At 33.2% G+C, this 23,217-nt stretch overlaps 2 protein-coding genes and 1 pseudogene across 2 annotated transcripts; 1 reads left to right on the top strand and 2 right to left on the bottom strand.

Annotated features, from left to right (window-relative positions):
- Window positions 1-786: 786 nt before the first annotated feature.
- Window positions 787-3,039, top strand: LOC112037470 (NDR1/HIN1-like protein 10). Its single transcript, XM_024070306.1, has 3 exons — window positions 787-835; window positions 1,073-1,161; window positions 2,983-3,039. Exons 1-3 carry the CDS (start codon window positions 787-789, stop codon window positions 3,037-3,039), a joined length of 195 nt encoding a protein of 64 aa, XP_023926074.1.
- Window positions 3,040-5,255: 2,216 nt separating this feature from the next.
- LOC112037481 (synaptotagmin-5) lies at window positions 5,256-17,491 on the bottom strand. The gene is made up of 14 exons (XM_024070322.2): window positions 17,070-17,491; window positions 14,674-14,748; window positions 14,477-14,584; window positions 13,774-13,806; window positions 13,583-13,672; window positions 11,883-12,005; window positions 10,940-11,083; window positions 9,681-10,100; window positions 9,125-9,256; window positions 8,236-8,454; window positions 7,854-8,126; window positions 7,128-7,265; window positions 6,176-6,478; window positions 5,256-5,678 (listed from the first exon to the last, which is right to left on the bottom strand). Exons 1-14 carry the CDS (start codon window positions 17,256-17,258, stop codon window positions 5,460-5,462), a joined length of 2,466 nt encoding a protein of 821 aa, XP_023926090.1. The 5' UTR covers window positions 17,259-17,491; the 3' UTR covers window positions 5,256-5,459.
- A 4,250-nt stretch (window positions 17,492-21,741) lies between these two features.
- Window positions 21,742-23,217, bottom strand: part of LOC112033287 (11S globulin seed storage protein Jug r 4-like) — a 21,519-nt pseudogene continuing 20,043 nt past the window's right edge.

The raw sequence follows: 23,217 nt of genomic DNA, 5'->3' as shown, positions 1-23,217 counted from the left end.
TTTAGTTGCTAAAATAGCATTATAGCATTTATACCACCTTTGTCATGAATGCTCTATAGTAGTTTTTGAGTTTTTAATATATTCTCTCTTAAAATATCCATTAATTATTATGGATGATGTTCCAATAAGTTATCCACATTTTGGAATTTAAAATATTAAAATTTTTAAATAAGTTATATAACAATTATATATATATATATATATATTGTGTACAATAAAGTTTAAATTACTCACAACACCAAAAAAAGTTTATATAGAACATGGAATTTAAAATATTAAAATTTTTAAATAAGTTATATAACAATTATATATATATATATATATATTGTGTACAATAAAGTTTAAATTACTCACAACACCAAAAAAAGTTTATATAGAACAATTTAAACTATTAAACGGTTGATTTTGATCTTTATCATCAAATTAAAATACTAATTAGTTTTTTAGTGTAAGCAAAAATTAAACCTTAGATCTTTTTTTTAACCATTAAAAACATTATTAGTTAAGCTAATTGAAACCTATAGTATAATTATTCTTATTACATAAACTCAGCCACACTATTATTAATTTATTATAAGTAATATATAATTATATAATTAAAGTTATGAACAAATAAATATCCATTCACCTTCCACGTCATCTTTGGTTTTGTACAACACTAAAAAAGTAACTTACTTTTTAACCACACATTCAGCCAGTAACTTATCATCAAAAACAGTAACAGTATAGAAGAGCTCAAATCAGTGGGGGAGAGAGAGAGAGAGAGAGAGAGAGAGATACCAGTAAATGCCGACATGGACTGAAGTAAGAGCTTGGAGCCGAGCAAACGAGTATTGTATTTATGGCGAGTATTGTACCATGCATTAGCCTTTTTATATACTGTTGTGTAGAAGAATGCAGTTTTTTTATTTTTTATTTTTTTGGTAAGAATAAGAATAGGTGAGAGAAGGCTACTCCATATCAAGAACTCATACTTAAGCCTTTTGGGTGAAGTGTTCAAGTCTTATCAACTAAACCAACCCCCGTTGGCAGTAGAAGAATGCAGTTGATACTATAATAAAATAATTTTTAGCCATTGTGACCTTGACCCCTTTTTACCAGGGGCACAAGAATATAAGTACTTTGGGGCCTGTTTTCGAGGGGCAACAACTTAAGCCTTTGGTCATGTTTTCCAATAAATCTAAGAACACAATAATTTTCATATTTATTGAAAGGGGAAAATGGGCTCTTTTGTCCTTAATTTTTAAACTATATAGCAATTTGTCCATGTTTTCAAACTATCTAGGTGTATGTCTCTGTTTTGGAATTCGATTTTCTAAAAATCAAATTTCCCTTATAACTCTGGTTTTGTTATTATCGACCGGTATTTTGAGTTTTCTTATTAGTGTTGATCAATATTAATTGGGAAATCATTTGTACTAATCAGTACTAATTGAAATCTGATTAATACCGATCGGTATTAATTGGAACCTAAATAATATCAGTTGGCATTAATATGATTTTCCTTCATAAAATGCTCAAAACCCATTATGATTTTTCTGCAGCGACTTGAATCACATTTTTGGCCTTGCAACCATTGAAATTTGGTTTTCTCTATTTCTAGAAAAGTTGTAGATAATTAAATTTGCTTTCAGAGAAACTAATCCTGAATCAATTGGAATTATGAGCAAAAAGTTATAGCCAAAACACCAAATAGGTGCAAAAGTTAACTCAGAAATGGTAAAGCTGAGTTATAAGGGGAACTCGATTTTCTAAAAATCCAGTTTCAAAAGAGGGATATGCTATTATATAGTTTCAAAACAGTGATAAATTGCTGCATAGTTTAAAAATTAAAGCCAAAAGCCCATTTTCCTCTCTATTGAAGTGACATGTTTGATTAATACTAATAAAAGTGATTGGGATTTTTTTCAAAATAACACCAATTTTCAAACAATCTTATTAGTTAGCATCATTTCCAAACTATTTAGAAAACTAACATCTTGAGTTTGAAATACTCGAGTTTATTGTAGCAACTCGAGTTCACAGACTCAATTTCTATGAAAATTCATGCGGAACAGAGTTGAGTTCCACAAAAGAAAACCCAAAAATCAAAACTTGAAACACAGCATGAGAAGCTCAGATGGAGACCAAGCGTGGTACGACCCTCCATTGCCACCGTACACCTTCTTGGTCAACTTTGGTGATAGATCAAGACCCAGAGAGAAAATCAACAACAAGAATGAAGAAACCCACCCAAAGACCTCGAGAGCTTGATTTCAATTGCCACCGCCACCACCTAGGTGATCTCTCTGGTTTGTTGTTTTTGTCTTCGTGGTTTGGGTTTCGTTAGAAAGATCTCTTTGGTTTGATCTCTCTATTTTTTGTCTTCATGGGTTTTTGAGTTTGATATTTCTCTGTTTTTTGTCTTCGTGTTTTGGGTTTCTTTATTGTTTTTGTTTTTGTGGGTTTCGTGGTTTGATTTTTGCTTGTTTGCTTGTGTACGTTTGTGTGTTTCAAGTTTTAACTTCTAGGTTTTTGTGGAACTTGAGTCTTATAGACTCGAGTTCCACGTGAATTTTCATAGAAATCGAGCCCGTGATACTTGATTTGCTATAGTGAACTCGAGTCTCGAAGACTCGAGATGTTAGTTTCCTAAGTACTTTACAAACGATGCTAACTACCAAATTTGTTTAAAAATTGGTGTTATTTTGAAAAAAAAAAATCTAAAAGTGATGTTAATAGTAGTTTCACGTGAAAGTAATGTAACTCCAATTATATAGTTTTGTCATGTTAAGATATGTGATTAAGGGGTAATTATTGAGTACTCTTAGAATACTATAAATGCGTATTTCACATTTTCACATAACTGTGGGTCCCATCAATTAAATTTATGGTGCAACTCACAATTTATGTGAGAGAGGAAAGTACGCATTTATAATACTCTCAAAGTATTCAATAATTTTCCGTGATTAAGAATGTGAAAATTGCTATGTGTTTCCAAAGTTCAATACGGAGAAAAGTGTTGGGTTTTATAGTATTGATGTAAAGCTTTCTAATTAGATAAGGGTGAGGTGTGAGTCGTAAGACCAAGAGACTCCGTTACAGCCTGCCCAAGATTGATTGTCCATTGATGGAATTCCTTTGAGCTTCAGTGGGAATCCCGCAAGTGGTTTTTAGACTACTTGGTGCAAAAATGGTTCTTCTTTTTTTTTTTTTTAAATTAATTTATTTTAATTTTAATTTTTTTTTTTAATTTTTTTTCACGAACCCTGATGCTTGAGAATTTTAGACTACTTGGTGCAAAAATGGTTCTTCTTTTTTTTTTTTTTAAATTAATTTATTTTAATTTTAATTTTTTTTTTTAATTTTTTTTCACGAACCCTGATGCTTGAGAATTGAATATTGAGACTAATCTGGTTCTACAGGAATATGTTGCTGTGAATGTATAAATATTTAACCATACTTGTAAATAAGTTTGGATTTGGGAACTCTCATTCCAGAAGACAACTAATGAACTAAATAAAAAATCTATTATTGTCTTAACATGTTGGTAAAAGCAATCATTATGAAGTGAATGTTATAAGTTGAAATTATATTGTTAAAATAAATAAATAAACTGTATTGGGGTTCTAATAATTAAGGGCAATTTCATGGTCACTCTATATATATATATATATATATATATTAAGTTAAAAATTTCATTTCATGAAACTTGTGTTTCATCTGCACGAGTAACTCTTTTTCAGGATAAATAGGGGTCTGTAAGTCTCTTTTATCCAAGCACTTGTGTTCTCATTATACCGAGCATTTTTGGTTTTAACATTTTAAGTATGTGCTGCTTTGTTGTCTTCTCTACCAAACATATGTGCTCGAACATGTAGCAGCTTAGGCAACTTCAGGTCTCGACTCTCGACAACATAAGTAGGGAAAATAACAATGGTTACACAAAGATTCTCATGTAAGATTTGATCGTTATGCTAGCTCTAAAATTATTATGATGCCTAAAAATAAAATAATGAATCCTGAAAATACATTGCTAAGAATTAGTATAAATAAGATCCCACACTATTATTAAGGATTTCAATTTTTAATATTTATGTTTCTCTGAATTAAGCATTCAGCAGACACTTGCACTTTCCAGCTTTGCATTAGTTTTGTAAATTAAAGGGTCCAGAGGAGTATATAGGCAGAATCTAGTATTTCCAAGCTTGCTTTGCATTATTTCTTGACATTCAGAGAATTAAGTACGTGGTTTAATGTTTCTTTCAATTTTAATTCTCTTAATTTAATCATGTGATTTTATTTTTATTATATCTTTCAGTTTAAGGTTCTATCCTCGTTTTTTAATGTGTCCAGTGACATCAAGCTTATTTAGTACTTTCTTGGCAACTTTTTATTCACTATTTACGGGTTGCGCATGAGTCCCTAAAAAAAGAAGCTTATTTCAAGCTTTGGCTAGCGGATCCCTCTAAGCTTGTTTTTGGTAAAAATAATAATAATAATAATAAATAATAAAAATCACAACTTTGCAAGTTCCTCTCGCTTTTTGCTCACCTTCTGTTTATTGTAGGTTTTACTTTACTTCTATTTTTTTGCTACAGTAATTTCAACACCCAAAAAAAAAAAAAAATTGCCTTATTTTATCTTTTAGGTTTTATGTATAGTAATTTTAGCAAAAATGTAGATAAATTGTTCCCAAACTGATACAAATTACAATTGGGCTAAGATTATCGAGTTGAGTAATATGAATAATGTTGGGCATAAACAATTTCATCGAGACCGATATTTGAAAACATATCTCCAACAAGATATTTATAGGCTTGTAACTATGCAACCCAAGAAAGAATCCTAAAAGCATTTTGGCATTTTCCAATCAAGTCAATGAGACATTCAATCAACTCAATCACTTCAATGGGTAGATACAGATAAGATGGAGGCTACTATCTTTCTCCGACTCTTACGAAAATGCCATATATATGATTGGAAAAAGAAGGTAAAAATATCCACATTCTCTAAATTACAATTATTTTCTTTAATAACTTAAAAAAAAAAAAATTAATTTTATAAGAAACAAACAAAAAAGAGTATACGCGTGTGAAGAGGCCAGTGACTCATTAATCCTAATGAAAATATAGGAAGTTTCTAATCAATTGCGCAGAATATTGTAGGCTACAACTGATGTTTAGATACCAATACATAAGAACAAAGAGCCTCATTTTTTTTTTTTTTTTTTGGGAGCAATTTCTAACATAATTAAAGACACTTGAATTCTCAAATTCTGAAAGAGCAAATGCTATATTTTCATTCAATATTAAGTATTAGTCACGCATCCATATTCAATATACACAGCCTGACATGAACCATTAAAGACTTGTGAGTTGGAGAACCACGTACACTTGGCTATCTGAGATGATTCTTGTGTAAGAAAAACAATATCAAGGGCAAAAATAATCATTAGGGCTAAAACTTGAAGGAATGGTTCAATCAGAAGGCATTCTGCTCAAAGAAGGAGATGAGCTAAAAACTTCCTGACCAAGCTCTGTAATCTTGTTAATAAGAAGCATTTGCTCGGTCTCAAGCTGTATCATGTACTCTTCTTGCATATCCTCAATGCTTTCTATCTCACTCAAAGCTGCTGAGAGTTCTTCAAGATTGCCATCCTCAATTAAAGATTGAAACTTGACCAACGTTTGCTTCATCTGATCAGACTCATTTTTAACAAACACAAGTTAGACATGAAAGCATTAAAATTTAAGTCATTCAAACTTATAGTTTCAGGATATTGGGTTTTTATACCTTGAGACACATACAGCATGAATAGACCAAAATGATCATTAATCATCTTAAGATAGTGATATGGACTAATAAGGAAATAGAATATGAAAATAGCGTTACAAATTGAAAATCCAACCATGATAATGAAATTTTGTGTGCTGGGATTGATTCAATAAAGTTGGAGTATGAATCTTGAAACCCTATGAAGAGTTATCTGTCAGATTTATACAGGCTCAAGTTCAGTAAGGTTGAATGAAGCAGATTGGTTTAGATAACGCAATCACGTGGGAGAAGACTAATTTGTGATTTTGAACCAAAAGTTGTCAATGACATTTAGTCAAGTGGGAATCTGAGCTCATCTGATCACAATACATGCTAGAAAGCGAAATATATATGGTCTAGGAAAAGAAATATATATCACCTGGCCAGAAATACGATGTGCTCTAGTTATGGATGGTTCAGAATCTAAACTAGATTTCTTCTGTAGTTCGGGAACTCTTCTCGTAATTTGAATATGAATCTCTCCCCTTTTAACCCCTTGCAGGGGTATCCACTTGTCAGATCTCTGATTCGGAGGCAATCTCTGATATTCTACAACACAATCACCTATACTTGTTGTGGGTAGTAAATCATTGTGGTCTTTTACATACAAAACTAAGGGGCTGCCATCATCAGGGAATTCTAAGGTCTGATTCCACTGGGGATTTAGAGTTTTGTAGACAACCTGTCATGGCACAGAAGTAAGGATTTGAGATAGTGCAATCTCACCAAAAGATTAATTGCAAGCGCATGCAGTTACATGCTTCTTTCATAAATGATGTTCATCAATGGACATAGAATTACACAATCAATAACCAATTCAGCTTTTCCTCATTAAGACATGCATATAAGCCAAACATCATTTAGTCATGAAATTTTTTGGCAATGGATTTCTTGAAAATGTGTTATTAAATCCACCATTCACATAGCTCCATGTTTGACAGGGGAAAAAAATAAGTAAAGAAGGGTGACCAATTGAAACAGTTGAGAACTCATGCTTGTAGTTAGATGCTCAAATGCAAGCAAACTGGAGAGGAATGTACTGTGACTTTTATAAGAAATAAATCAAAGGAATATTTTGTAAGGAACAAGTCAAAGTGATATATCTTAAGCAGAAAACTCTCTTTCCAGACCACTGCACCATTGGGGCGAAATGATATCTCCCCAAATCAAGGGCAGCATATTTAGTGTGTAAGTGTTTCTAACCATTTCTAGCACTCTCTTTCCAGAATTGCACACTCTTTTATTATGTTTCAGAAACTTGATCATGACAGCTGAACTGGAAAATTAGCTAGCTGTATCATAATTGCAATAAAAATGTGGTTGTCTCAAACCTTTGTTCTTTTCTTCAAGTTCCCATATTGTGCCCTCACATAGGGATCACTTGTCCCTCTGAGATCAGCTGCAACAAGGTCTTTTGCTTCAATGAGAACGAGTTCAATCCAGCCACTACCTGAACCCGTGGTTGAACCCTGAAAATTACAAGCAAAGAAAAAGAAGAAAAAAAAAATGCGTATCAGAGTAGACACATTTAATCTGAATAAGTACATATTAGGGGCAACATTATGCTGAAAAAATTGGCAGGCTAAGCTTGAGTAAAGGTTGTATCCAATGCACAAAACTTCCCCCTCTGCAGGGTCTAGGGAAAGGAGGTTGGTAGCTATCCTCACCCCCAATTTTTAAGAGGCAGATTCTCAAAATCAAATCCAAAATACATCAGTTGGGCAGAGGGCACTTGTCATCGCACCAAGGCCAGAACTCCGTAGGACAGACCACTCCACTAAGATTATTGTAATTTTTTTTTTTTTAAATGACCGAGCGAACTCAGGACAAACCAAAATTCAATGTCAGCCTTTAATCTTTATATTGAGCAGGCTGAGCAGGCCAGGCCTAAAATTGCAACACCTGGTTCAGGAACATTCACAAGATCATGTCCATACACACACAGACAAACATGCTACATGCTCATACACTTTTAATGTACTTGTTAAGTTTTTCTTTTCTGTATTTTCACATCTAATTGATTGGGATGATCTCTTTTCATTCTAATAAAAACATACCCTTGATCCTTCGAAGTCATCAACTCTGACTGCTTCTATTTGAAGCCTTAGCTCTCCTGAATTCACTTTTTCAAGGGGAACCCATGCATCCCATATTGACCCCTCCACCAGTCCTTCCAAATTTACTCGTGCGCAACCTATGTGGTCATCTCCAAAGGTGTCTTCATTGTAGCATTTTATTTTAAGATATTCATCGCCTCCTATCTCATCAAATTCAAATTTCTGGTTCCATATGGGATTTAAAGCATGTGTAGACTTAGTTTTCTGGAGAGCCTGAAAAGGTCCAAACACATATATGTTACACCAGAAGTAATGCTAGAATGTTCAGGATATTTGACCTCAGTTCATATAACATGAGACTATGAAGAAAAGAGAAACCTACCTTTCCATATTGCAATTTAACATATGGATCACACTTTCCAGATTTTTCTTTTGCAATAAGATCTTTTCCTTCCACAACAGTTATATTGATCTTCCTTCCAGTACTTGCCAGAACAGTTGATGTCCCATTGATTGATTGGTTCAAGCTAAGATGATAGCTGTTCAAGCTGTGTGAACCATCCGAGAATTGCCATTCTCTTAAGACAAGTCTCACTGTCAACTGTAAAATTAATTTGAATGAGGGGAAAAAAATAAAAACAAGAACTTATATTTCAAAGAAGCATATTGTAGTGAGAAAACTAAAACAATTAATTATCATCCAAAAAAGAAAAAGAAAAAGAGACATATACTAGTTTAATATGGCAAAGAAACCCTATTTGCTGTTCAAGGTTTAGGTGAACTATTTTTTGGTCCAATAGTTGGTTGAAAACATGATATATTTTTAACCAACCCACCCCCACCTTAAAAAAAAAAAAAAAAAAAAATGTAGGGAACCTTTCTAAAGAAAAACCCTTTGGACACTCAACTCTAGCCGGTAAGGCAATTGACTCCACCCATCATAACCAGTTGCCACGTAATCCAAGGGCATTCACCATGACAGGCTAAGCAGTTTATGCTCATGCCTGGGTCAACTAAAAGCCCTATTAGATCTAGAGTAATCACAAGTACATTAGACCACTATTGACTCATGTAACATATGATGAAATAACTTGCTGTAGTCAATATCAATCTGAGATGACAAAGTTCATTAAGTTGTTGGAACATGGGAGACTAATTTTATAAGTAAAAACGCTGGTGTGGAAAGAAGGAAGAAGAAGAAAAAATCATGGGACACAAATTATAAATATAGGGAAGAGGCATGACTTGTCATGAGATTTATTAATGTTTACCTCCCCTGACTGAGCCCCCTCAAATGGAATAACCATTTCAACTTCTGTTCCACAAAACGCATGCTTGGCTATTACACCAGAGTCAGGTCCTATTGCCCAAAATGTTGTGGAATCATCTGCGACATACTTCATCTGCTCATAAGATACAAGAATTCAACTTTGCTAACATTTTAATGAGTAATTGATATGCATAGTACATATTCTGAGAGTAAACAAGGGTTGAATGGATGGACAATTTTCAGACTATCAGTTGATAACACGTTTGTTAGCAACATGAATAAATTATTGTGGTTGCTCAATTGAAAATGTGATAATTGCATAATTGGTTGTGATATGTTATGAATCAGACCTAGCCATTTATTTAAGTCAGGCTACTTAGCAATATAAGGAAACGTATTTTAACATAATATCATTATGGCACAATTCACACCTGATTTTTGACTAGTGTCTCAAGCATGTCATTGTACATTTAAGGTGCAGAAACCAACTAAATTCTACATCAAATAGTGGACCATGGCTTTATAATCTGAGACAGTGGCATCAAGAATGCTAGTACCTTAATTTCGCAACTTGCTAGAAAGTCATACTTCACACTGTTAGGGGTAGACTCATAAAGATGGAATCGAATAGTTCCTGTCTCTTCATGTAAAACCATATTGAATGTTGAATTCCATGTAGGACTTGAGCCTAATCTCACATCTGTCCTCCTAGTTAACTCTTCAAGTTCAACTTCCACAAATGTCTGCAGATCTTTATCAATATGGAGCTCTTCTAAAGTGCCATTTGTAGAAGAATTTTGCTGCCTTCTCACTGAGTTCCCTCTCAAGTAACTCCGAGAAAGTTTACTCGCTGAAATGACTGTCACATATATGCTACCACCAACAGCCTTCTTTCTTAGGTCTACAGCTGGCAAAGAGTAACAACGGCGGCGAGGTTCAACCATCGTCTTAACCAAGGTGTCAGTGAAAATTTTAACCTGCAAAGAACATATTATCAGATTAAGCTATTATATTTTCCAAAAAGAGTATAGCCAGAGTCATCATATTGGCCATCTAAGATTTGCTTTAGTATCACTCAGATGCTATTGTTTATTATGCTGGAAGAAACATCGAAACCAAAAAGCACTTCACCAATTTCAGGTGAGTATATACCATATTGATGTGAAAGGAGATATGGTAATAATATTAAAGCATAACATCGGATTACTATCTGCTGTATAACCAGCCTAGTTTCCAGAAAATTGGGTTTCATCAAAAGTAGTAAGCATTTATTAGAATAATGGTTAAATAATTAAAATCATCATTTCTTATCAACCTATACTTCTGGGACAAGTCGTAATTTATCATGGTATCAAAGTAGGTGCTGCTGGGTTCAAACCATGTCTCCACTTTACCTCCCATTTTGGGTCACACCTAATGGAGAGGGCCTTGGGATTACATGAGGGTGAGTGTTAGAATAATCATGAAATGATTAATTTCACCATTTTTCTATCTGCTTCTATGTTCGGGCCAAGTCTAATTTATCAGCATTCTCCTGCATAGCAATTTCCCAATTTAAATTTAGAAAATTTTCAGTAGTTGTGCTACAAACATTATATAACTGGATCTTTCCAGAACCATTCGTGGAAAATAGAAATGCTGTGATTTGAAATGCACTTTTCTACTATCAATACTGCAGAAGCTGCATCAAAACAACTCAATAAACTAATAAACACAGAAGATACCAGATCAAGATCAACTGAAGCCAGCTCACATAAAGAAACACAGTCTAAATTAATTCTTTATGTGATTGAATATGGTCACTTAAGAAACCCACCAGCCAAGAAGAAACACCAGGCAACGCTGTGGCTGGTAGTGATTGGCTTCCACCACTTCCAAAGGCTACTCCAATTCTCACTTCAGGGGTTGACACAAATGAATACAAAATTGCCTTCCCCTCCAGAACTGGCATCAAGAGAAGCTGCAAAATGTAATCCACTGAATGAATAACAATTAGAAACAATGAAACTGCTTTTTCAGAAATACACAACAATCAGTGCCTTTAGAAACTGTAGAACATCGAAATTTCAGAGACACAAAAATCTAAGCAGTCATCAAATCAGGGCAAACCATTCTTTATGAGAGCAAAAAGGACCAAATTAACATTAAAAAGACACAAAAACTGTAACTAAGACGCATCAATGCCATAGCCATTCAACATCTGCCAAGGATATCATGTAAGATGAAATCAACTCTAACTTTAAATACAAGAATCTGAATGCATGCTACATCAGGTAAAAACTCAAAATGTGAAATAAAATGAAGAGAAAAAATCCGTCCAATTTTATTTATAAAGGACAGCCAAAACATCTAAAACTTCAAAAATTCAGCCAAAAAAAAAAATCTACAACTTCAAAAGCTGACTAGCATTAACTTAACTATTCCCTTCATGGGCACCTCACACTTCGTGGTCAATGCGTCAAAGGTTACCACCAACAAGATATCTATTTTTGGGTTACACAAGTTCCTAGTGGATCTTGAACCCATGACCTTACCATCCACCTTGCTCTTACAAGGAAAGGAGATTCCATTTGAGCTAGAGCTCATTGGCTCCTCCAACACAATCCTTGAACCTCCTCCAAACCAAGATTCACATTCTCACAAACTAATGAATCAAAATGATCATCCAGTTTCTTTTACTTTTGTAATATATGATTTGTACTATCCTTTCAAGCTGAGAGAGAGAGAGAGAGAGAGAGAGAGAGAAATACTGTACATACATCACCCTTGATATGAAGGTTATTTATAATAATCCGTGCAGTACCCATTGGCTTGGCCAGCTTAGCATGCAACAAAATGCTCATATCAGTTGTGTCCCAGTCAAAACCCAATTGCATGATTTTCTGTCAACATAAAGATGCTTCATGAAGATATCAAGAATTTAGCAACAAAATTTCACTGCTTGACTCAAGAAGACAAACCAGCAATCATAACAATAAACCATACTAGGTGACAGCAAGAATATACTGAAATTTTGAACTATTATTATGTAAATTACTTAACCAGGCAATCTGATACTTAGGCTGTACCAATTACAGTCATGTCAGACACCAAGGCCAGAGTCTATACATAATTAGAGTGTCATGATTTCTTTCAGGCCACTGAATCAAACATTTCTTATCTGTCTAGGCACGATAGAGTAGCAGGCTTGCAGATGTGCTTCTGTTTTTGATATTTACTAAAAGAAAATCACCCACTAACATAATATACTATTTAACTTTTAGATGCCAAGATGACAGTTTTACACCCCAGACAAAAACAAAGGTCAATGTTTACCTTGACAAGTGCAAAGTGAATTGTATCTAAAATTTCAGTAGAGCACATTCTTTTATATTTTCGTTACAACTTTATCCCTTGACCATTTTCAATGCTTTCAAGGTTTATTATTTTGTACTCTTCTTCTCATTCAACACACACACACACAGACACAGAAAATTTATAGAAGTTTTTAGATAAAACTGGTTGCAGAGAACCATAGTTAGCGACTTGACCAATACATGGCAAGTCAAAAGGCTCATTGCACATCTTAAAAAACCATTGAAATAACTATTTATATACATCACCGGTATGAAATTGAAGTACACAGAGTTGACATGGAGGCATCAGCAGTACTTGATGCTTTATTTGGTAGAAATTATTTAGAGGTTGTTATTTCAGAGATAATGAAGGCTATAATGGTAGAAATTCAAGTTGGAACCAGTGATGGACTTAAATCAATACTTAAAAATTGCTTAATAGAGATTTTAAATTTTCCTTGGATCTCCTTCTGCATTTGAGGAAACACAAACATACTTACATTAATGTATGTAAAATTTCAAGAAAATAAAATAAAATAAAGAGAACACACACACAAGGCCTAGGTCAGTATCTGATAACTAATTAGGCCAATTCTTCAATCATTTTAACATCCATTATATAGCTAAGCCAACATGGAAGTGCCGAATTTTAAAAGAATGACATAATGGCCAATTCCTTGTTTATAGCAAACACAGAAGCTGATCACTACCAGCTTATAAAATTATGGCAACTCAGACTTGCCTTTAACAATAAAAGCAACAAGCAAGAAGTAACCAGCATGAGCAAAGCACCTGATAGAACGTTAACAGGAACAAGACATTAAAAAAAAACTAAAAAGGAAAAACTGAAAAAGGATTCTACCTCAAACAATAAAACCTGAAAAAGGATTTCAATCAGGTTGACTAACAAATAAACAGTAGAGAAACAACAAAAGAACTCTTCCTATTTGAAGAAACCTCCTTTCGAAGCTTTAATATTGGATTTCGAAAAAGGCTTGTTCTTGATATAATATCTAAAACTCAACACACACCCTGCCGCCCACTCCCCAAAAAAAAAAATAGTGAACCTTGACAAAAGAATGGGATACACATAAATTTTCAGAACTAAAAATCAGAAACCAAACCTGATCACCCGAAGTTGACCAGCTAGTCCCTTGAAGACCCAGGCTTGGTGGGTTTGAACCCAGTGAAAATCCAAGCAATTCAATTTTTTCCTACATGATAGCTTTTCTTCAGTATAGAGGTAGCATTCAGTTATCATCAGTCCAAAGATATGATTAATGAATGAATTTAAAAGAAAAAGTAGACCACTTACAATAAGCCTTGATTTTCGGTGCTTTAACCGTTTCTGCAAAAGAGTAGATTTTCTAATTAAGTCTATCATTATAAAATGTAATGTATGTATGTACGCCAAAGTAAGGGGAGATATTCTACTGAAGCACTTATGATATTGGTAACAAGTATGAACACAATTTCTTCCAACATTAGGTTGCAGTATATCAATTCCAAGGACTTTATGACAATAGAGGAAAAGAGAATATCAGTACTCCTGTCAAGTTGTCAATAATGGAATGGCAACACGGAATCAACTACTCTAATATCCCTTTCTGGAGATTTCTTTTCAAAAAAATTTATAAAACATTGTAATCCCACTAGTAGGAGGGTCATGGATTAAATCTAAGTTGATCTAGGGGGAAAAAATTTGATCTTGTCATGATCTAAATGCAATAGATCTACTCTAGAAACTATGAATTACACTGTATTTGTCATCAGATCAAACTTACACCAAAATTTCTCAGAAAGGAATCAATTTATGAACATGCTAGTACAACAATTTAATCGGTATAAGTTTGAGAAGCATGCAAACAGAATTAGTTAACATGGAGCAGATGAATTTATTAAACCATAAAAACATGCAAATACTAGCAAGAAATGAAACATCGAGCAGAGGAGTTGCATAATTTCTGTGTTGAGTGAACAAAAGTGAATCTCAAGTATAATGAAGTACAGGATCTCACCTCCACAATGGATGAGAACCTTTTTGAGAGCTTTGGATTCATGAAGTTAGGCCATATTTCCATCAACAGCCTATTCAACCATTCACAGTGCTCCAAAGGTGTTATTGCCTACAAAAATGCAAATGGATAAAAATCGACTTCATAAATCTCAAAGACTCATTGTTCATATAACCAAAAAGAAGCAAATGTGAAGTTACTGAGGTGTTCTGTATGACTCGCTTCCATTTTTTATTCAAGTCTTCGACAAGTATTCGCTGTTGATTAGTCCCATACTGCACACATGAAAGTGACATCTCAGGTTATCACCATGTATGATTTCAAAACTCATTAACCAAAAAACCTAAAGCACATTATGTGTGAAACAATGACAAAGTATAGAGGTCTTTTGAACTGATTAAAATTAATGCATAATTCTGTTAAGCAGAAGTCTATTATAGAACTAGACTTTATTGAATCAAAAGAAGTGGGAAAAAATCACAAATAATTTAAAGAATTTGACAGGTACAGTATGTGAAAAATTAAAACTATAATAAAGGAAATTATAACATAATAGATTTCTATTATGGCAGACAAGCCGAAATCAAAATTATACTCCTAACTTCAAACCCCCAACATAAATAGCTTGGCCAAAAATTTATATATAAAAAAAAAAAAGTTTTGAGTTGGCAAAAGTACAGCTATATTTTGGTCCTGCACTGATGTTTCAAATGCTACAGCACATGAGTTCCTTAGTTTGTGCTCAAAGATATCTCTTGTATAAAGATAGCATGCTCAAGTTTGTAACAACAATTTAGTTCACTGGATTATTTTTACCCCTTTTTCTTTTGGATAGGTAAACAGAATTCATACACTGGTAAGGGATTGGATTTACAACTTTATCCTCACCCCTTATATGTGGGGGAGGAATGCCAGACCATCGGCAGTTTACAGATGATTATTTTAAAGGAGAAAGAAAGGGTGACATAATGGCACACAACAATTAAAAAGAAAAAGAAATATAAAAAATCTATCAACTCGTTTCTATGTTATACGAGTAAACATTTCCGGATTTCCTCATTTTTATAATGGGTGAGATTAGATGACACTAAAACTAATTGAAACTCAGTGCTACTACAAAGGAAATGTAGGATCTTATTGTGTGCAATAATGCTCCTTTCCACAATGAACAAAACAATGTAAAAGCAATTTCAACTACATGCCAAAAATGGGTTTGCCACAAATGTGCGTGTGCAGATATATGTGTGTGTGTGGGTGTGACAAAGGAGAGTACTTAGATTCTCTTCTTATTTGTACATAGTTTTTTTTTTTTTTCCTTCTGTTTTTCTGTATATATATTTTTTTTGTTACTTCATGCGGCTTGCATGAAGTAGCCTTGTTTGATAAAAATTTTCTTACTTATCCAAAAAAAGAGAAGATCTTGTCTTTGTAACTCAATTTTTTATTCAACTATCAATGCAGCACAAATAATGAAAAGAAACAAAGAAAATAATAAAAGGAGAAATATCAATACATGATTATCCACCACCAAAAATTGGTTCAAAGAGTGCTCCCACTTACTGTAATTTTTTTTTTCATAGGAAATCTAGTTATTGGATAAACTTCTGCAAGAATGCATACCAGAATAGCTTTCCATATACATACATACATACATACATACGTATATATATATATATATATATAAGTTGTTGCTTGGTGTAAACTCCCATCATTTTTTCTATCTGTGCATACTCAAGGATATCTTCTTCTTTTTTTCCTTTTTTTAGATAAGTAACATCTGTCAAAGCATATCTTCTCTCCATCAAAGTTGCCTATTGAATTTGCATAAACTAATAAAAAATAAAATAAACAATAATTTCAATTTCAATTTTGGGTATAATTTTAATTGTTTTTATGTCATAATTAATCAACGGCAAAGGAGTGGTTTGGGAGATGCAATGAATTGCATCAGATTTCATAAGGAAGAAATTACATATTCAAGTATAATACTTATACTGTCAAAAAGATGTGAGATAACTTACTACGCAAGGCAAGCTTCAGCCTGAATAAAGAAATATATAAAGCTAATGATAAACTCAACAAGAACTCAGTCAGGAATAGCAGCAGAAAGACACACACACACACACACACACACACCATTATAAAAAAATTAAAAATTAAAAAAAAAAAATTCAATTTTAGAAGACTTGTAGAGATATGCAAAAGTTTATTGTAGCAGAATTCTGAGGAAAAGTGCAACACAGAGCAATAAATTTATATTAAAAAAAACCACATAGATTAGCAATGAAATAAAGGCCAAATTCAAATATCACAGTACACTTGAAAAGCTCTAAATTCAACCCAAAAAAAAAAAAAACTGTTCAAAGTAAGCAACACAGACCAGACAATTTCATTTGCTCATAATTAATTAGTATGCAATAATTACTGAACACAATCATAACTAAAAGCGCTTAAAAAAAGAGCAACATAACAATAAAGTCAGTCAATTTCACTTTAAACCAAAACAACACCCAAAAAAAAAAAAAAAGTAACAATTTAAAAAAAAAAATTCAAGGAAAGAATCATGAAAACAAAAGGAGAACTATAAAGAAATCACCTGCATAGTTGCCCAGACAGCAACAATGAGTGGAACCCAATTGGTAAAAGAGAAAACCCATCTCTCAATAGCCCAAGCAATCAATAGTAGAGGAATCAAGAACGGAATTAGAGGCATCTCTTGTATGATACGGTTCACATACTCCACAACCTCATCAAAACTCAAAGCTCTCTTTTTCCACCTACCCATTTGAGAAAGCACCCCGCTGAACCAGTTTCTGGCTTCTCTATATCCTTACACACAACAAATAATGGGTGTCCATACCTCCATGTAAAACAAGAACTCCTTGTCAGAAAATGAATTATCCAGAAATATTAAATTTCCGGGATAGTGGTGGAATAATATATTTTGTTTTTGACAGTTAAAGAAGCCAAAGGCCCCAAAGAGGAAAAGGTGTAATAAGCTAAGAGAGACAAAGACATTGGAAAGGTACGTCATTTATACAAAAACAAAAAACAAAGGAAAAAGGAAACTCTAAAGTCAGCGATTAACTCAGAAAAATTTAGCTTTAAATTTTTGCCTTAAGGACGGCTTTGTTGTCCGTATTATTACAAAACTACCTGTACTTTCCTTGGCACTCGTATTTTAATAGTTTTTTATAGTAAAATAATATTTTCATCTTTAAATTTTATTAAAAGTTTATTTTTTATTTTTAAACTTTAAAAAAATTCATTTTTTTAAGATATTAAAAATATTTGACAATCTATTCTTAAATTTTAAAAACGATGTTTTTTATTCTTGAACTATTGAAAAAAATTCCTTTTTTCTTTCATCTCATTTTTTAAGTTTTTTTTTTTTTTTTTAAATATTTATCAAAATAGTCTATATTTCCAAGTTTAAATTACACTTTTCCATTCTAATTTTTCATATTGATGTAAGAATGCTAAATTGCTTGAGAACCTTTATGACCAAAGGAAAGTGGTGTGTGTATAGAAATTCAGTATTTTATTTACAGTTTACATGATTTTCAAAAACTTTTTTTGAAATGTACTAAGTGTGAATGTTTTACAAGATATGGCAGATTCAATGAGGTGAATAGCCATTTAAGCGATCATAGGAACTTGTTAGCTTGTTTTATTAATCATATTGATTTGGTGGTGCAAGCTATAGTGAGATTTTCTGCTGAATTTTTGTTTTGATGTGGCAAGAACTTAAGTTAGAAATCTTTTTTTTTTTTTTTTTAAATATGAAAGTTTCTAATATTATTAATTGTAGATGTTAGACCCTCTCTTTTTTTAGTTAATGCTTAATACAGGTTGGATCTTAATTTGATGGCCTCGACTATATGTTGTTGGTTGGAGTCCAAGAATTAAACTCTCCAAAGTTTATCAATCACTTTCTCAACTTTGTAAAATTAAAATCATTATGCATTGAATACAACCTTAAAAGTTTATATTATTGTATTGTTATTCAATTTTTTAAATAGAAAAAGGTCAATTAGTTAAACTTCTTTTTCAATAAAGTATTAGCAAAACATTTTTAAAATTTTCTATTCTTTTAGAGCTTAAATTTTTGAGAAGAAGAAAAAATCCTATTAGATGAGACTACCTAGTTTTTGTTTTTAAAGGAAATAAATATATATTTTTTTTTTTTAAAGGACTTAAGTGAGATCAACAATCCCAAAAATTAGCCATCCATCAATAAAATGTGTGCAAAAAATTTTATTACATCATCAATAATTCAAACAATCATTGATCAGTGTGTATATATATATATATATATAAAAGAATTTCACAACAAAGTTATCCTAAGAATTTTAGAAGATTTTAATTCTTATTGGGTATTCACCCATGTAACAACTATTATTCTATATACTTGGTGTATTACGCCTCCCTTTCACATAAGAGTAGGCCCTATGTGTGGGGCACACGAATATGACTATCCTAATGTGAGATAGTGTTGTAATTTATTAGCTACACTAAATAATTTCACCTTCATAATCTTCTTAGAAGTTACCTAAAAGATCTAAGCTTCTAAAGGAGCAATAATAGTTTACTTCTATTTTAATTAATATTTATACACTTTTTTTTCCCTCAAGTTGGTAGATCAAGAAATGAGTGGAAGATTTGTGGATTCTAGTTAGCTCAACTACTAAACTCTATTGTCGTCGAGTAACTAGAGATTTGAGATCTATCTTATCTTAAAGGGAAAAAAAAAAGTTGATGATGCTTACAAATATTAGTCCATCTCACACATACTTGATGGATTCATACACTTTCTTTTTTCTTCAAAGTAATAGAATAAAGGTGATGTGTGGATAAATTGTATTGGTTTAAGGTCCACCTTAAAAGGAGTAGTATGACAATTACACACACTTGGTAGGTCTTAAAAATTTTAAATTACAATCTCATCTTTCATTCTATTCCCAAAAAAGGACAGATTTAATTTGAGTTAGAAATCATTAAACGTTTTTAATATAAAAGCTTTATTTTTAAATATAGAATTTTTATAATATCTCAGAGGTTAGATCTTAATGTAAATCATGAGATGGTGAGTACACTTTATGTAAGTGATAAGTTGTTGGTTCAAGTTCAAAGATTAAACTCTCTAAAAGTTGGTGATAAGGATGTCTATCAATTATTGTTAATGGTTTGAGTTGGAGAAATAAACTCTGTAAAAATTGGAAGTAAAGATGTCTATAAATCTTTTATTTCAATTTTGTAAAAGTAGATTCTAAAAAAAAATAAAAAATAAAATTGTAAAAGTTTATTTTTTCTTGGAGAAGAAAATTGTAAAAATACGAGCCTTATGTGCATTGCATGCCAATTTTTTTTTTTTTTTTTAAGATAAAATTTTTACTTTAATTTAATCTAAGTGTATATATGTGTGAAGTTCCCTTTTAGAGACTTGAACTTTGATCATTACCTCCCACACCTCATAAGTATTTATACTTATAGAATGACAACTATATCAAAAGTGGGCGGTGTGCACTGCATGCCAACTTAAAAAGTGTATATTATTGTATTGTAATTTAATTTGTCATTTAGGCTGCGTTTGAATCGGTGGTAAATGATTTCAGGAAATCATTTACCACCTGACCCATGCGTTTGGCTGGCAAAGAAAAATTTATTTTCCGGAAAATATGCCTCAAGTTTGACCATATTTTCACCTTTGACCCGGAAATGGTTTTACGCTTTTATTTTACCTTCAAACCATTTCCGGGTCTCGCACAAAAAACGTAAAGGAGAAGAGAGCTCTGAGAGAACTTGAGGGAGAACGAAAAAGAACAAGGAAACAGCCATCAACAGCCACAGAAAACGATTGAGAACGCCGGCGAGCTGATCAGTGTTGAGAGAACCAAGAACGCGAACCGATCCACCTCCGATCCGAGAAACCCAGACGTCACCGAGCCGGTTTCGACGCCGTTCCACCACCACCACTCAATGGCGAGCCCGATCGTCGTCCTGATCTGAGAACCCATAGCTCACATCGCCGACCCAGACCCGTCGCCTTCGACGTCCCATCGCCTTCGACCCAGCGCAACCCATCGGCTTCGACCCAGAGCAACCCATGAACCGACGAACCCAGCACCACGAACCCAGCAACCCACGAACCCAGCAACCCACGAACCGACGAACCCAGAGCAACCCACGAACCTCGAGCTCGTCGCCGACCCAGACCGTCGCCTCCACACTCTCTCTTCCTCGATCTCTCCGTGTTTTTTTTTTTTTTTTTTTTTTTATTTATAATTTGATTGTTGTTGTTGTTCGTTTTGGATGAACTGATTATTATTGTTGTTGTTGTTGTTGTGGTGTTGTTGTTGCTGGAATTTGTTGCCGGAAATTGATGTTGAATTGGATGCGATGTTGAAATTTTTTGTAATAATGCGAAAAATTTTCGGAAAATAGCATTTTAAAAAACATCCAAACACATAAAAATATTTTCCACACCAATTTTCATAATTCAACCAAACACTTTAAAAATATTTTCCTTTTCCGGAAAATAACATTTCCGAAAAATATGTATTTTCCGGAGAACGATTTACACGAAACAAACACAGCCTTAATCCAACCTTGGTTTTCCATAAGTAGCAAAACATTTTCAGATTTTTTTTTTGGTGGAACTTAACTTTCTGAGAAGAAGACAAAATCGTTTTAGGTAGAACTTAGAAGAAAGACAGCTTTGCTTTCGTTCGGATGACGTACGGCAGTTTCAGAACCAATAAACTATTTCAGAAGAAGACAAAATCCTTTTTGGTAGAACTTAGAAGAAAGACGGTGTTGCTTTCGTTCGGATGACGGCAGCTTCAGAACCAATAAAAGAGAGCAACCGCGTTAGTTTATGGGTAATCTTGCAAAATATAAAAAACAGTTTTTTTTTTTATACATATTTTGACAAAAAAAACTTATTTTAGTGGGTGTAAAATTGTGCAAAATTGTATATAAATATACAAGAGCTACAATAATTGTGTGTATATATATACAGTTTCTGTAGTTCTTCTATATATTATTTTAATAATTTCTAATTTCGCTTTTTTTTTTTTTCCTCTTTCTTCTCCATCTGCAAAACAAGTGCCCTCATCATCTGCTTCTTCGTCTGATACACACACTCCATCAACCACAAAATCAACAACAAAATCAACTATAGCACCACAAAACCAAACACACTCACATATGCTACACAAAGACCATCACGCTATGTAATGCTTACACATTTACATTAGACTTTGCATCTAAGCTATAGCCCTCCTCTGAGAAGAAGATCTAGAGGGTCTTATTAAGTGTTCTCTTGCTGCAGCAAATTCAATTTCAATTTTGAAATATCTTCTTGGCGAAGTTGGAAAGTGTTGGCTAGTACGTCCGCCTGAATGGCCCTAAGGACAAAGGTTTGTCCAGCAAGAGGAGAAATCTGGGCATTGTCATTTGTCTTGAAGGCCACCCACTCGAAACCATCACTGCTAGCCCATTTCACTACAGCAAAGTTTTGTAGCATAGTTAAGATCTGATCTTGTTGGAGCTCATCATCAAATACGTTCGACCAAAGTTGTCAACTACTTGAAGCTGCGCACGGCCCCTTACTACATAGATTATGCTGTGTGCATTCCGGTTCCAATGTGGAACATAAATAGCACCCTGCAAATACAAGTTATTATTTTATTTTTATCAATTTCATTTTGTTCTTTATATGTATGAAGTAGTACTAGTATTTCGGTAGACTAATTAAATATAAATATTAAGAAAAGAAATTATAATTGTTAAGTTAATCTCGACATTCACAAACATTACCCTCTGGAGCCTTCCGAACTCAGCACTAAGTTGGAGCCAGTGGAGGACTACGAGATTGTGGCTATTGAGGGTACTGATTTGACCAGCTTCGGGATTGTAAATATCGGCATGTGAAGGGTCATGGATGTTCTCCCTAAGCCTCAAGGTGCAAAAAGTCTCTTTAATGCCATTGTCACGATCGCGTCCGCGTCCACGTCCACGTCCACGTCCACATCCGCCTCGTCGCATCTCACGTTGGTTCCTCTCTTGCTCTTGCTCTTCTTCTCTCTTTCTCTCACGCTCGTCACACCCATGCCATGTCCACCTTGACGGCTCTCACATTGTTCCCTCTCTTCTTCTCTTTCTTGTTTTTCTAGTTGCTCGCGCTCCCACTACAACAAAATGTATTTTCAGTGATGACAAAATTCATCACTAAAAGTCCAGTTTTTCGTCGCTAAGGACCTTTAGCAACGAAATTGGACTTTTAGTGACGAAACTCATTTTGTCGTTGAAACCTCGTCACTAAAGTCCGATTTGATTTTTTTTTTTTTTTAACCTTTAGCGACGAAAACGTTTCGTCGCTAAATGTTTTCCTTACTAAAAACACTATTCAGTGACGAAAATATTTCGTTACTAAAAACACTTTAGTTCATTAAATCATATTTAGTGACGAATAATTTCGTCACTAAAACTATGTTCGGGTACATATAGTGACGAAAAAGTTCGTCACTAAAACTATTTTTAAGAAAATCTAGGCACCTATAGTGACGAAAATTTTCGTTATTAAAACCATTTGTTACAAAATTTTGCTACATTTAGTGATGAAATATTTCATCACTAAAACAATTTTTTGTTGCTATATTTGTGACGAAAAAATATGTTGCTAAAACTTATTTTCTGTTTTTTTTTTTTTTTTTTTTTTTTTTTTTTTTTTTTTTATTTTT

Source organism: Quercus suber, unplaced genomic scaffold (genome assembly GCF_002906115.3).
Source record: "Quercus suber isolate HL8 unplaced genomic scaffold, Cork oak 2.0 scaffold_645, whole genome shotgun sequence".
NCBI lineage: Eukaryota > Viridiplantae > Streptophyta > Magnoliopsida > Fagales > Fagaceae > Quercus > Quercus suber.
The sequence above is the reverse complement of the archived record's forward strand: the minus strand, read 5'-3'. Positions and strand labels throughout refer to the sequence as shown.

Bases quoted from the DNA above. Each gene is read 5' to 3' on its own strand.
- LOC112037470 (XM_024070306.1), top strand. From the start codon at position 787: ATGCCGACATGGACTGAAGTAAGAGCTTGGAGCCGAGCAAACGAGTAT. The intron at 836-1,072 runs GTATTTATGGCG...AATAATTTTTAG, and splicing joins GAGCCGAGCAAACGAGTATT to CCATTGTGACCTTGACCCCT. The intron at 1,162-2,982 runs GTCATGTTTTCC...GTGTTTCCAAAG, and splicing joins GGCAACAACTTAAGCCTTTG to TTCAATACGGAGAAAAGTGT.
- LOC112037481 (XM_024070322.2), bottom strand. From the start codon at position 17,258: ATGGGTAGGTGGAAAAAGAGAGCTTTGAGTTTTGATGAGGTTGTGGAG. The intron at 13,807-14,476 runs GTGAGATCCTGT...ACTCTTTTGCAG, and splicing joins GGTTCTCATCCATTGTGGAG to AAACGGTTAAAGCACCGAAA. The intron at 8,455-9,124 runs GTAAACATTAAT...TTAATTTTACAG, and splicing joins AGGGGGCTCAGTCAGGGGAG to TTGACAGTGAGACTTGTCTT.